This window comes from Tachysurus vachellii, chromosome 10 (genome assembly GCF_030014155.1).
Source record: "Tachysurus vachellii isolate PV-2020 chromosome 10, HZAU_Pvac_v1, whole genome shotgun sequence".
NCBI classification, from domain to species: Eukaryota; Metazoa; Chordata; class Actinopteri; order Siluriformes; family Bagridae; genus Tachysurus; species Tachysurus vachellii.
The window spans coordinates 17,203,504-17,216,381 of NC_083469.1; the positions used below are offsets into that span (position 1 = coordinate 17,203,504).

Sequence of the window (12,878 nt, forward strand, 5' to 3'; positions counted from 1 at the left end):
TGTGTGTGTGTGTGTGTGTGTGTGTGTGTGTGTGTGTTTGTGTGTGTGTCTGTGTGTGTAATTGTATATCCACTATTAAACAATCGTTTGCTACAAGAATCTGGCTAAAATTGACATTCACACAGAATTCTAATACTTTATGGGTTCATCTACATGAATGAGTTTACATTACATATAACAATGCATCATTTCATGATTGTAAAATGTAAAATATGCAATGTGTGATCATTTTATGGTAGAAAACAGAGCTTACTGTTATTTTAACAGAGTATGTTTCACCCATATTTCACCCCTTAAATCCTCTACATATAATTCAGTTCCCTATAAATAATTACAGTAAATTAAATGTAAAATGTAGTTATGAATGGGAAGAGTATAAAGTCTGGTCCTGCCAGTAAATCCTAGAAACTGAAAGGTTTATTCTTGTTTATGGTCAAAGGTAAGCTGATTAGCAAGAAAACTCTTTCCAACTAGACCTTATCTTTCACCCTGGTCATGGTTTCACACAGCAAATGAAGGATAGCATAATGGTGTGCTCACCCTGATGTGCTGGTCAGCATGTAGGTTACATCACGTGTTTCTTTCTGTTGTTTCCAGTGCTCATTAGGTAGCATTAATGAATGGCGTTAAAGGCCTTAGCCAACCTCTAAAAAGCAGCTCTAACCGAGTGAGCATGATACCCACTGAACAAAAACCCATGACAACATGGATTGCATTAGCTTACTGGTAAATCCCTCCATCCAGCCCAAGATAGCTTGGATTTCAATGTGCAGTAGGAGGTACAAAACCCCCATCTAGAACAGCAAGACTCCCTGTGGGTCTAATTTGCTCATCAAAATGGCAAAGCCTATTAGGATGTCTCTCTAAAACTCACTGTACATCATGTCACTTTTGGTAATTTTTCTTCTTAGCTATCTTGCACAATTATGAAATGTTTGTAAAACTCAAGTACTGTGTATGTAGCAGTGCCATTTGCATTCAAAAGTCATGAACAGGCTCTTCTTTGACCTTGAATTGTTTTGCTGCTGTTGAGATTTGATATTTGATCTTTCTTCTTATAACGAAGCACCAGCCAAAAAAAAAGGGCCTGCTCCAACAGTAAGGTAAATAATTCTGATGGAAGAGAGTAAGAGGAAGAGAGAGCGAGAGAGAGCAAGAGTGACAGAGAGAGAGAGAGAGAGACAACATTGAATATGGATTTTATATTAAATGCAATTTGTAATGTTTTACTGAAACGTTTGTTCCTATGCATGTTTTGCTAATACTGACCAATATTAATGCAATATTAGATAGATAGATAGATAGATAGATAGATAGATAGATAGATAGATAGATATGTACATACATAGGTAAATGAATGAACGCATGAATAAACATTCCCAGTGGTGCCCAGAGACTACTAAGCAAGAACTTCTGCAGTGTATAACAAGATACAGTTAATATCGTCCTTCATTTTAGAGTTTGCTCAACTCATTCTAAATAATTATGGTATGATAACCAAAAGATATCTTTTGTCTTTTATCTTTGTGATTTAGAAAACTGGTGCAAAGTACAGTGCATGGTTACCAGACCATTTGGTAGACGCCCTTAAGGCCTTGCTCAGGGGCCCAGCAGTGGCAACTTGGTGGACCTGGGATTTGACCTCACAACCTTCTGATTAGTAGTCCAACACCTTAACCACTAAACGCATATCTTTATTCCAGATATCTTACAGGTGAAAAAACCTCTCTAATGATAATGATCAGCTCTAGCAGCGGGAACATACAGTAATTGTATGTAATGCTTTTGTAAATTGTCTCCTTGTTCTCGACCACACCAGTAGGTGATCTTTGTTGTTGCAGTAGGTGATCTTTGTTATTAGATGGAGAGTATTCACTCTACTGGACTTCATGAAGGCAACAGCTCATTAAATTCAGTTTATAATATATTCTTTTCTTTTTCATTTATTTCTAGGTAAGAATTATAAGAAAAAAGAAAAGAAAAAGTTGAAATCTTTCATTGGATCTGAGTTGATGACTTTGCAGATTCACAAATGGGATGCTCTGAAAACACCAGGGGGTGAAGTATTATTACATAACAAAAGTTTGCTTATCTTTCCAGATTTAAAAAGATCTAATCTGTCCTTTTATATTAGTGCATGAGAAAAACTGTAAACGATAGCCTTTGTCTCTAAAGAGATTCTAAAGAGGATTACATAACAACATATAATTACATTCTTCTACCAATTAGAAGTTTATAATGAGTTATATGAGGCAGTAGCAACAATAGAATTGTAAAACCATGCCTTTTACATAATATTATGATATACTGTATAACGCTGCTGTTTTTACACAATGAGATATGCCACTTACACTCACAGTGACACACACAACAGAATCCAAAATTTATTGTACTACTAGCGAGAGTGGAAAACTGCTTTAAGAGTGCAGTGTGAAAATGGACACTCTGCCCACCAGAGGCTGTTCTTTCACTGCCCTCTGGAGTGTCACGGTCAAGCAGCCTGGAGCTCACACTCACAGCACTGGACAATATGTGTTTAGGATAAGGATGATGTGGCTCAATTCAAGCAACCAGCCCAATGGGGTTTGGACAAAATTCTTTTCTAACAATATTATTTGACATTTGTACTTTAAGGAAACATAAACATATTTTAGCAAAACACAAAAATGTTTTTGATCACACTGGTTAAGTAGCCAGTTTAGCACACTATGATAAGACTTTAATCACGCACTAATAGCTGAATTAATACTCACTTAAATATGAACTAACGATGAGTTAAGGCATGTACCAATCACTAACTGATAAATAGAGCTACGACCACAACTGGGCTCAACTGCAAGAGCAGGAAGAAATCAGGTGAGTTGAGTGATAACGAAGGCTGGGTTTGTCAAATAATTTTACCTCAGGTGATTAGTAATAAAATTGAAAACACACTCCACATTATACACTCCACATTTTTAAAAATTAAAAAAAAATGTTGGTAATGTTGAGACGGTTTGACCTTGAGAAGACTGAGCGCATGTTATTACATGTCTGTTAGTTAATGCATTAACTAACAGATAGGAGTAAACTCAACAAAAGGTGCTCTATAAGAAAGAATATTAATTAAATTTCATGAAATAAGTCTCTACTTAATTGTATTAAGATGTCCTTTGGTATCAACCAACATATCTGACTTCCTAAAATAAATTTATGCTATTATAATGTATGGTCTTTTGAAACTGATATAGAATATCTTTAGTCATTTTGTTTAAAACCAACTGGCCTCAACTACAAGAGCAGACAAGAGAGTGAGTTGAGTGATGATGAGGTTTGTCTATTGATTTTACCTTTATCCCTGATTAGTAATAAAAGTGAAACACACTCCACATTGTAGAGTCCACATTTTTTTAAAAAGTGTCAGTAATGTTGTTTTACATATGTAGCTTATTAATTTAAAAATGTAGAATGAGGTGTGTATTAGCTGAGTGAATATAGGGCCAACTGAAGTAATGGAGAGAAGACAATAGAGTTGTTATAAAGGACTTCTAAAATAGTTATTTAGTAAATGCAATGATTTTTACCAATCTGTAGTTGCATAGTTTTATACAATTTATGTAATGACTTCTGTATGGAAAGGACTTTAATATTTATAATATAGCTGGAAATATTTGAAAGGCCTATAAATATTTCACAATGTTCGTATTAATTGTTAATTTATATATATTTTATTTATGTTAAATGCAAATAAAATTTAAATAAAATTATGAAATAAAAATAATAGTTGTTTTGAGGTAATCATTGTCCTTCAGTGAACATGAAATGGAATATTTAATAAATATAATAAGCTTACTTTTGTTTTATATATATATATATATATATATATATATATATATATATATATATATATATATATATATATATATATATATATCACAGAAAAAGGCTTGTGATGGGATTTCTAAGTGATTCACACATATACATTATGAAACATACACCAGGATGAAACAGGATATTTTATAATAATCTACAAAACACAAGAAGTACAGTCTGTTTCATTGCCACGTATAAAACATTGGATTCATTTAATGTACAGTTCCTGAAATGTCTATTAAATGTAGCTTATGTTCACATGGAAATATTTAAACTCTGTAACAAATATTAATATTGTAATCACAGTGGTTATCATTGTGACTAAAATTATTTTTGATTCAATGTGCAATAGAGGTTTGTATATGTTAGTTATGATTAGGATCATTCCTTTAACTGTTTTTAATCTGCTTTAAAATTTAAACTGTTGTGTATTTAGCCTCTAGTAACATTTAAAACAATCAATGAATTTAAGACAACCCGCAATCCACTCAAAAATCTGTTAAATCTTCTCATGCTGTATTTTACTCTTAAATGCACAACAGTGTTGTAAATAAAAGTATATCATTTATAGAATTAATAAAAACATTAACTGTGGTTAGTCAGCATTCATACATGAGAAAGGACATTTTTATAATTTAATTAAGTCAGTTCAATTTTATTTGTTTAGAGCTTTTAGTATTTGCTATAAAGTAGCTTAATAAATACTAAATATAAATTGTAATGTATGAATTTACACCAATTCATTGGCAAGGACAAACTTCCTGTGATGGATGACCTTGGGAAGAAAGATCAAAATCTCCAGATCAAAAATGTCCCTTCTATATATGTTCTACATGATCAAATAATGTTCATTGTGTATAGACTGCTAGCAGGGACTATGAGAGTCCACACTGTCAACAAACCAAACAAAAGCTTTTTTTCCCCACCAAAATTAATAAAATGCATTACATGTATAATTTTGGTAATAAGATTATTCTTTAAAAGAGACATTGTTAGATAATATACCTATATCTTCAAAAATACAAAAAAAGAATGGGAAGTCCTACTTCCCACAATCTCCAGGAAATGTATATAAGGCAAGCGTCCTGTTGAACATGTAACTTGTAGAATATTTCAAATGTTAGCGGCAAATGTTTAGCTAACAAATGTTATTGAAGGTTTTGTGTAAAAAGAAACTGTAACATATAATTTTTTTATAACCATAAAGGGTGACGTATGAAGCAGAATATTTAATGAATGGTATGATATACAGATGCACACATTAATACAAATGTAAAATGTTTTTTATAATACAGTCTACACAGACAGGCGAATTCCATCATAGCCATATTTTTATATTTCCTATTTAGGTAAAGCATACAGGTGCTTAGTAATTAATAAAACAAAAAAGAAAAATACCCAAAACACATAACGCATTTTTGGGACTTGTTTTATTTGTTTGCTTTATTTTACACTTGTGACATTTGAGTTGGATGTTTGGTGAGAGCTGTTTATGTAGATTTGCTAATCCCTAAGAGTTGGCCTTAAGTCTAACAGCCTGCCTCACAGTGCTGATCCCCAAGCTGCTGTTCAAAGAGTCACACAGCGGCAGTACCGTGTGAAGAACGAAACAAGATAGCAAGCTCTGCTCTGATAACAGGTGATTAGCACCAGAGGTGCTGAAAAAGAACCTGTCTGGAACAACAGAAGGTGACAGACAAGTGGAGCGAATCAGTGTCACTAACAGCACCTACAGCATGAGAGTGTAGCATGATATTAAAGATGAAAAAACAATCTTATTATGTCTCCTCTCTTTTTAGTGTACCAGAGGTAAAGTGGGTGATTGGATGCTTTGTCTGATAGTGTTCACTGTAGACATCTTAAAAGCCAAGCCTTAAAAAAAATATATTATAATGATGACAGCAAAATGTTGAGTGAAATCTCAGTGTGTCATTCTGTAAGTATGGGGTTGTTACACTTGGGCATCTGTGTCACTGTGATCAAATGGGCCATGTTTAGAGTGTGATTCAAATGAAAATTTTTTTTGGGTTTGCCTAAATACATAATAATACTAATACTACTAATACTACTACTACTACTACTACTACTACTACTACTACAAATAATAATAATAATAATAATAATAATAATAATAATAATAATAATAATGTTAATATACACATAATAATTAAACAAATGTTTTAATTGTTCGATGGAAGACAAACTTTCATAAGAGCAGCAGATGATGCTGACATGATACATGACAACAGTTCATCATAGAACACCAGGTATGCACACATTTGCACATCTATTCACACCTAGGGGCAATTCGACAGCATGAGAATTGAGAGGAAACAAGAGAATAATGTAGAAAACATGCAAAACACCACACAAACAAGTGAAATATCTTGAATCTAATCTACTATTTCCTATTATAAGATTTCAGTAAACTAAACATAAGATTATTAAACTTACTTCAAGACAAATCAAATGTTAAATGTTATTTATTTAATCTGCCAATACAACAAAACTATTTAAGCTTGTATTTAGTAATAAAGTCAAGAAATTTGTTTTATAGACATATATTTAGTTTATTGTAATATTATAATAAGTACTATTCAATAGATACATTTGACAGCACAGACAGTAACCCAAGCTCGGGATTAAACCAGAAACCCTGGAGCTGTGAAGCAGCAAAGCTACCCACCTGTCACACTGAGCCACCATGGGCAAATTTATTCACATGAATTATCTGTTCTTTGGCTGTCTTTTCTTGTAACTGGACATGTAATTCTCTATAGGGTTTATCTGTCCTCTTGTGGATATTTAGCTTGGCAAAATGCGGTAATATGTAATTGATGTGCAAGACAGCTCAAAAATGACAGGACAAAAACACATAGAGATAATAGAATGCAGGGAGGAGAATCTTAATGATTCACTGAAGAATTGTGGACAGGTTGTGAGAAGTGTTAGATATAGTTTCTCCATGACATATGAAACCAGATGTCTTTTTGAACTGTTGTGCTCCATCCTGCTTTACATAGAAGCAGAATACATGCATAAAAAAGCGCTTTCTGCCCTCTTTCACATACACGAGCTCACCCATCACTGGCTGATGTTACTATGATTAATAAAGCTAAACAATTACCAAAATTTCAAGTCCTGCTTTTCTTTCATAACAGGGACATTTGGACAATTGCCATGTAGATGCAGTCAGTGGAACACAGAGACAAATGTTACTGAAATAATATGTCAATATATAATATATAGTTAAAAATAATTAAACAAAATGACAAAAACATAAAACTTAATCTATCAATACACCAATCTTATGATACAGTACAGTACTCTTTGTACAGTAGACTGGACTTAAAATGCAATATATAACAGGCCTGTAGTTTGATGATTTACAGCTGATTTATAAAGTGTCATTTTTGCACATGAGTATTTCTTGTGAGTGAATACTATATATTGTGTATAGAGCTGCAAGGAAGACATAAACATAGCCATTAAACTGATGAAAGCCCTGAAGTAAATAGACTGGACATGACTGGTCATTATTTGTTAAATTGTGAGACAAACTGCCTTCAGCAAATACATATTTCTGGTATTTTTACGGAATTGACCGGAGTATGGACTTATAGAGGACCTACACATATCATATGTAATTTGTGAAATTGGCCCAAATGTCCTATGCATGTGATAGTAACCACCACACATAGTTACAGCATGTGTTTTCTGATTAATTATTCCAAGGTAGAATGCTATTAAAGACACATGAGTATCTTGTCAGAAGGAATTACTGAAACTTATGCAGAAAAAACCCCACAAAATTTGATAAGATAAATTGGCACAGGGCACAGAAATATTCCTGATTATACATTCAAATCAGGTATGTACTTATTGTGAGAGACAAATTCATATAATTAAAATATTTTTGTGACAAGTCTTGCTTGGATGATTTTTCCTTCCAGCAATATTACTGAAATTTATGTGAAGTTGTTTTTATTGGAACTAACGTAGCGTTAAAAAAATAAGTATGCCAAAGGAAGCATATCCAAATAGCAATGATTCCACCTTTTTTAGATTTTAAGGAGTCCACAGCTGTGTAGAACATAATTTACCTATATTTTTGATATAAGACTTAAGACTCTTTGTGCTATTGTGTCATTGCTGTGCACCATGAATAAAGCTGTCCCTGTGCATATTCATTCAAGGCCTTTTAGTTTATTGTTTGCAAGGTGGATAAAGATGAGGAGTGTGCTTGTGCATGTGCTACTCAAACAAAACCAAATGGAAAATCCCAAGGCCAAAGTGTTTATACTGGATAATTGGCTGGAGCAATTTATTGACATGATTAACATGAAGACAGCAACAGTTACTCTGATTGAAATGACTAATTCTCAGAAGAGGTATACAGTGGTGAACTGTGTTCAAACTAGTGGTGAAGTGTGTAAAAATGCAAGCAATGCTGCATCTGTAACATTGCCACACACACATAGTACCATGATGTCAGTGTCACCAATATGCTGAAAGTAGACCTCATCCAAATATTATCTGGCCAGTGAAGGTCTCTTTCCACTGGACCACAGTTTTTTATATATGTATAAATAACAACTATTAGGCATGCCTCTAAAGGCTATCCTGGGACAATGGCCACATTGGTCACATCAGCACATCCTTTCACAGGTCAAAGCTCTTGAAGGACTACCCCAATTCCCATAATAAACACATTAATACTTTTTAATTTGGCAAAATCTGGTATATTTGTAAAGAAAATAGAACTTTAATGACTTAGCCTCTTTAGATTGCTTTCTTCTTGTTCACTTATAGCAGAAAGCTTAATAGTTCAATATTGCAATGCACTGAGCCTATATATAACAGCAGGAGTCTGAAACACGAGCTCAGCTCTGCAACCTTTTGCTCAATCCACATCAGAAAAAGCTTCAAGGAATGGCTTAAATAACAACAATTACATCAAGGATTTTCGGTCGATTTCCATTTGTTTGGCACATCTGCAACAGCTTAAACTGTGGTGTCATTTGCCAAGTGAGATTTCACAGCCGGTTAACTGAATCTATAATAAATAAATGCAATAATTTATTTATCCAATCCCAATTTTAATAAATAGAATAAACTTTTTTTTTTCAGAAACAAGGATCTCATTTTCCTTGCATACAATATGAGTGTAATTTCTGAATAGGAATTATGTATGGTTTACTTCACTGATACATGTATTGTATACAACATGCATCCCTTTTCTGGTGTCTTAAGATTGAAGACCATAGTCTTGATATTACATTGTTGAGGACTGTCTGGGATAATATGACTTTTCATTGAATTAAACTGATTTGCTGACATTTTAATTCAATACACACAGGCCAAACTGAATCAACACACATATGACAAACATTGTTTACAGATGGGAAAACAGTTTACTTGAGTTATGAATTCATATTTTTTTCTCACCAAAGGTCGTTACACATCCTGATGTGAATTCTCTTCTTCACATTGTCTTATTTGCCACTAGACATATTTTATTGAACTGTTCAGATATTTAGCAATTAGAAATGTATCAAGCAAGGACACTGGAAAACAAGGATGGATGAAAAGATGGAGTAAAATATTACACTGCATTGTAGCTGCACCGATGATTCAGCGGTCAGTGATTTGTTTCAATTCAATATTCGCCGGTTGCTTAGCAGCAATGATATAATAGTTATTTACCGTGATTTTTTAAAATGCAAAATGACCACAGTGCAACACACACACACACACACACACACACACACACACACACACACACACACACACACACACACAATACTGCTGCATGCTTTGCTGTATACTGTTTGCACTGGATGATGCATAAGTCGGACAAGAAGACGCCTGAGTCTTTGACTATGTAAATGTTGATTTAATCCAGCATCAGTGTTTTTTTTTTTCTCTTTTTTTTCCGCCTGAATTTTCACATCAGGACACACAACATCGAAAGCTTATGAGCTTTTGGAAAGCCGTTTTAAATTCATCGTTCGCCATTGTGTATATGATGGGATTGATGAGAGAGTTGAGGTAGCCGAGCCAAGTAAAGAAGTCGAATAACTCTGGGTACGCAGGGCATGAAGGGCACAGGGGCACCAGCAGGGTGTAGATAAAGAACGGCAGCCAGCAAACTATATACGCTCCTAATATGATGCCCAGGGTTTTCGTGGCTTTCCTTTCTCTGGCCGCAGAAATCCTCTTTTTCTCCAAAAGCGAGTCGGAAACTGTGATTTTGATCTGGCTGTCGCTGGCCACCGAGCCGGCGTCGTCCTGCCGTGCCGAGGTCAAAGACGCCGATCCTGGTGAGTTTGAGACCAGCTGCGCCGAGGTGAGTCGCTTCCCAAACTTTTTGGGCGACTGTCTTAAGATCCGCCGCCTGGCCTCCACGTAGATCCTCCCGTACAGAGCGATGAGTAAAAGTGTAGGGATGTAGAAAGCGCCGAACGTGGAGTAGATGGTGTAAAAGAGGTGATCCGTGTTTACCTCGCAGCTCGTCACTTCTCCAGCTTTCACCTGGCGCCAAAAAAACGGTGGCAAACTGATGGAGATGGCGATCACCCAGGCTGTGGCCACCATGGCTGCTGCGCGACTTGTCGTGCGTCTTTTCGCGTACTCCACCGCGTCCGTGATTGCCCAGTAGCGATCCAAGGCGATTACGCACAGGTGAAGTATAGACGCCGTGCAACAGGTGATGTCCGACGACAGCCAGATGTCGCACACGACTTGGCCCAGCGTCCACGTGTGGCTCACTGTGTAGAGCGCACTCACGGGCATCACCAGCACGGACACAAGGAGGTCGGTGAGAGCCAGGGATGCGATCAGGAAGTTTGCAGGCGTGTGCAGTTTCCTCGAGCGGGAAATGGTCGCGATCACGAACGCGTTGGAGAGAGTCGTGGCGAGCGTAATGGCACCGAGAACAGAGCCTACAGTCGCCTGGAAAGCCATACTTGGCTCTTTTGCGGCAGTTTTTGACGCATCTGAAGCGTTGGTGGAGACATTCGAGTCCAAGTCATAATTTGTTGGAGGAGGATTGAAGTGCTCCATAGCAGACATCGGCACACGGACTGGTGCTTTTTATATTTAATTCTCATATCAGCCTGGACCACTTTTCTATCCTCATATTGCTTTAACAACAAAACATGCTTGCGTGATGCGTCCAAGGTCGTAAACCATCTCGAAAAAAATATGGTCAGTCAATTTGTTTCAGAAACATGTTTCTGTAAATGAAAAAATAGAGAAAAAATATATATCATGCAAGTTACTGCAGGTTAGTGCAGATATAAACAATAAAATATCCGAAAAGTTTCGCAAACACGACAGAATAGCATCCATGGTCAGTGTTCTTCTTGATCCTGTTTCAGAATGTCATTTCCCCCCCCAGAAGTGTGTGTACTGGTGTCACTAAACCTGTGCGTCCGCGTCCTGCCTCTCCACAGCCGTCTCTGATGGAGAACTTAGAGCTGATGATGACTGTAGCCCTCAGTGTGGGAGAAGAGGCACTGCTGGGTCTTAGCGTCCTTAAATCTATAGAAGTAAGACATGCTGATTCTCACTGCACCATTTAATGCTTTACTGCTCCAAAGCAACAATTTCAGCTCATCAGATATTTATTATAAAGGTTACAAGATAGCAGTTTTTACATTTTTATAATCCAGCATTAGATCACAGCATCACAGTGCCATATTTAATAGACTAATTTTGAGGTCATATATAATAGAACTGTAATTAGAATTGAAGTGAATCTGCAATATTTAATTAATAATGAAAGAAAAACAGCATTATTTAGCCTGTATGGATTTTTAGCCCCATAACAGTTACTTACAGAGGAAATTGCATACTACAAATAATATGCAAATACAGTATGCAAGTGGATTGAACTATCAAAAGGATGGGCGATATATAGGAAAAACTACATATAATACATACATATGCAGGGAAAAACATTTCGGCCAAAACAACATTTAAAAAACTTTTATTTTCACCCCTTCAAACCCAACGCCCTAAAAGCGAACATTGTGGCATTTGATTTTATTGTTGAAGACAATGTGGGGCATGTAATATAAATTTTACTACTATTTGTTAAGCCATTTGAAGGGTTATTGGTTTGCAAGCCATATGTTAATTTCAAATAAAACCTTACTCTATTTCAGTTTTAAGACAGACTTCTCACTAAACTGTCAATTTTACTAGTAATAGCACTTTGTCTGGTTTAAAGTTTATTTGCCATGGGCACAAAATACTAGTGACAATAATACAATTATATTGCACTGCATAATATAATATTATAATATATTAAAGTGCATAATCTGTTTTAGCCATAATCCTGGTTCAGACTAAATGAGCATTAGACAATCATACCGTTCACAGAGATTTTTGACATAATATGATTTAGAATAAAATGTGTGCCATTATGTGGACCCCTGTTCATCAGATGATCCCTTATCTATTTGTGTATTTCTGCTTTTTCCTTTTAATATTTATAGATACTTTGGAGCATGGAGCATAGAGCATCAGATGGAGTTGCTGCTGCTGATTTAAGGATTTAAAGGTCAGTAAATGAAATACAGGGGGGCACAGTGGCTTAGTGGTTAGCACGTTCGCCTCACACCTCCAGGGTTGGGGGTTCGATTCCTGCCTCCGCCTTGTGTGTGTGGAGTTTGCATGTTCTCCTCGTGCCTCGGGGGTTTCCTCCGGGTACTCCGGTTTCCTCCCCTGGACCAAAGACATGCATGGTAGGTTGATTGGCATCTCTGGAAAACTGTCTGTAGTGTGTGATTGCGTGAGTGAATGAGAGTGTGTGTGCCCTGCGATGGGTTGGCACTCCGTCCAGGGTGTATCCTGCCTTTATGCCCAATGACGCCTGAGATAGTCACAGGCTCCCCATGACCCGAAGTAGTTCGGATAAGCGGTAGAAGATGAATGAATCAATGAATGAACATGTCTGTTGTCATTTGATTTCATATGATTATTTTCTTTATCAGCAGAAAATCTGTTCATTTATACAG

At 35.9% G+C, this 12,878-nt stretch overlaps 1 protein-coding gene across 1 annotated transcript; it reads right to left on the reverse strand.

The window, feature by feature from the left end:
- Nucleotides 1-9,152: 9,152 nt before the first annotated feature.
- Nucleotides 9,153-11,303, reverse strand: htr1b (5-hydroxytryptamine (serotonin) receptor 1B). The gene has a single exon (XM_060879192.1). It carries the CDS (start codon nt 10,924-10,926, stop codon nt 9,805-9,807), a length of 1,122 nt encoding a protein of 373 aa, XP_060735175.1. The 5' UTR covers nt 10,927-11,303; the 3' UTR covers nt 9,153-9,804.
- Nucleotides 11,304-12,878: the final 1,575 nt, after the last annotated feature.

Bases quoted from the DNA above. Each gene is read 5' to 3' on its own strand.
- htr1b (XM_060879192.1), bottom strand. From the start codon at position 10,926: ATGTCTGCTATGGAGCACTTCAATCCTCCTCCAACAAATTATGACTTG.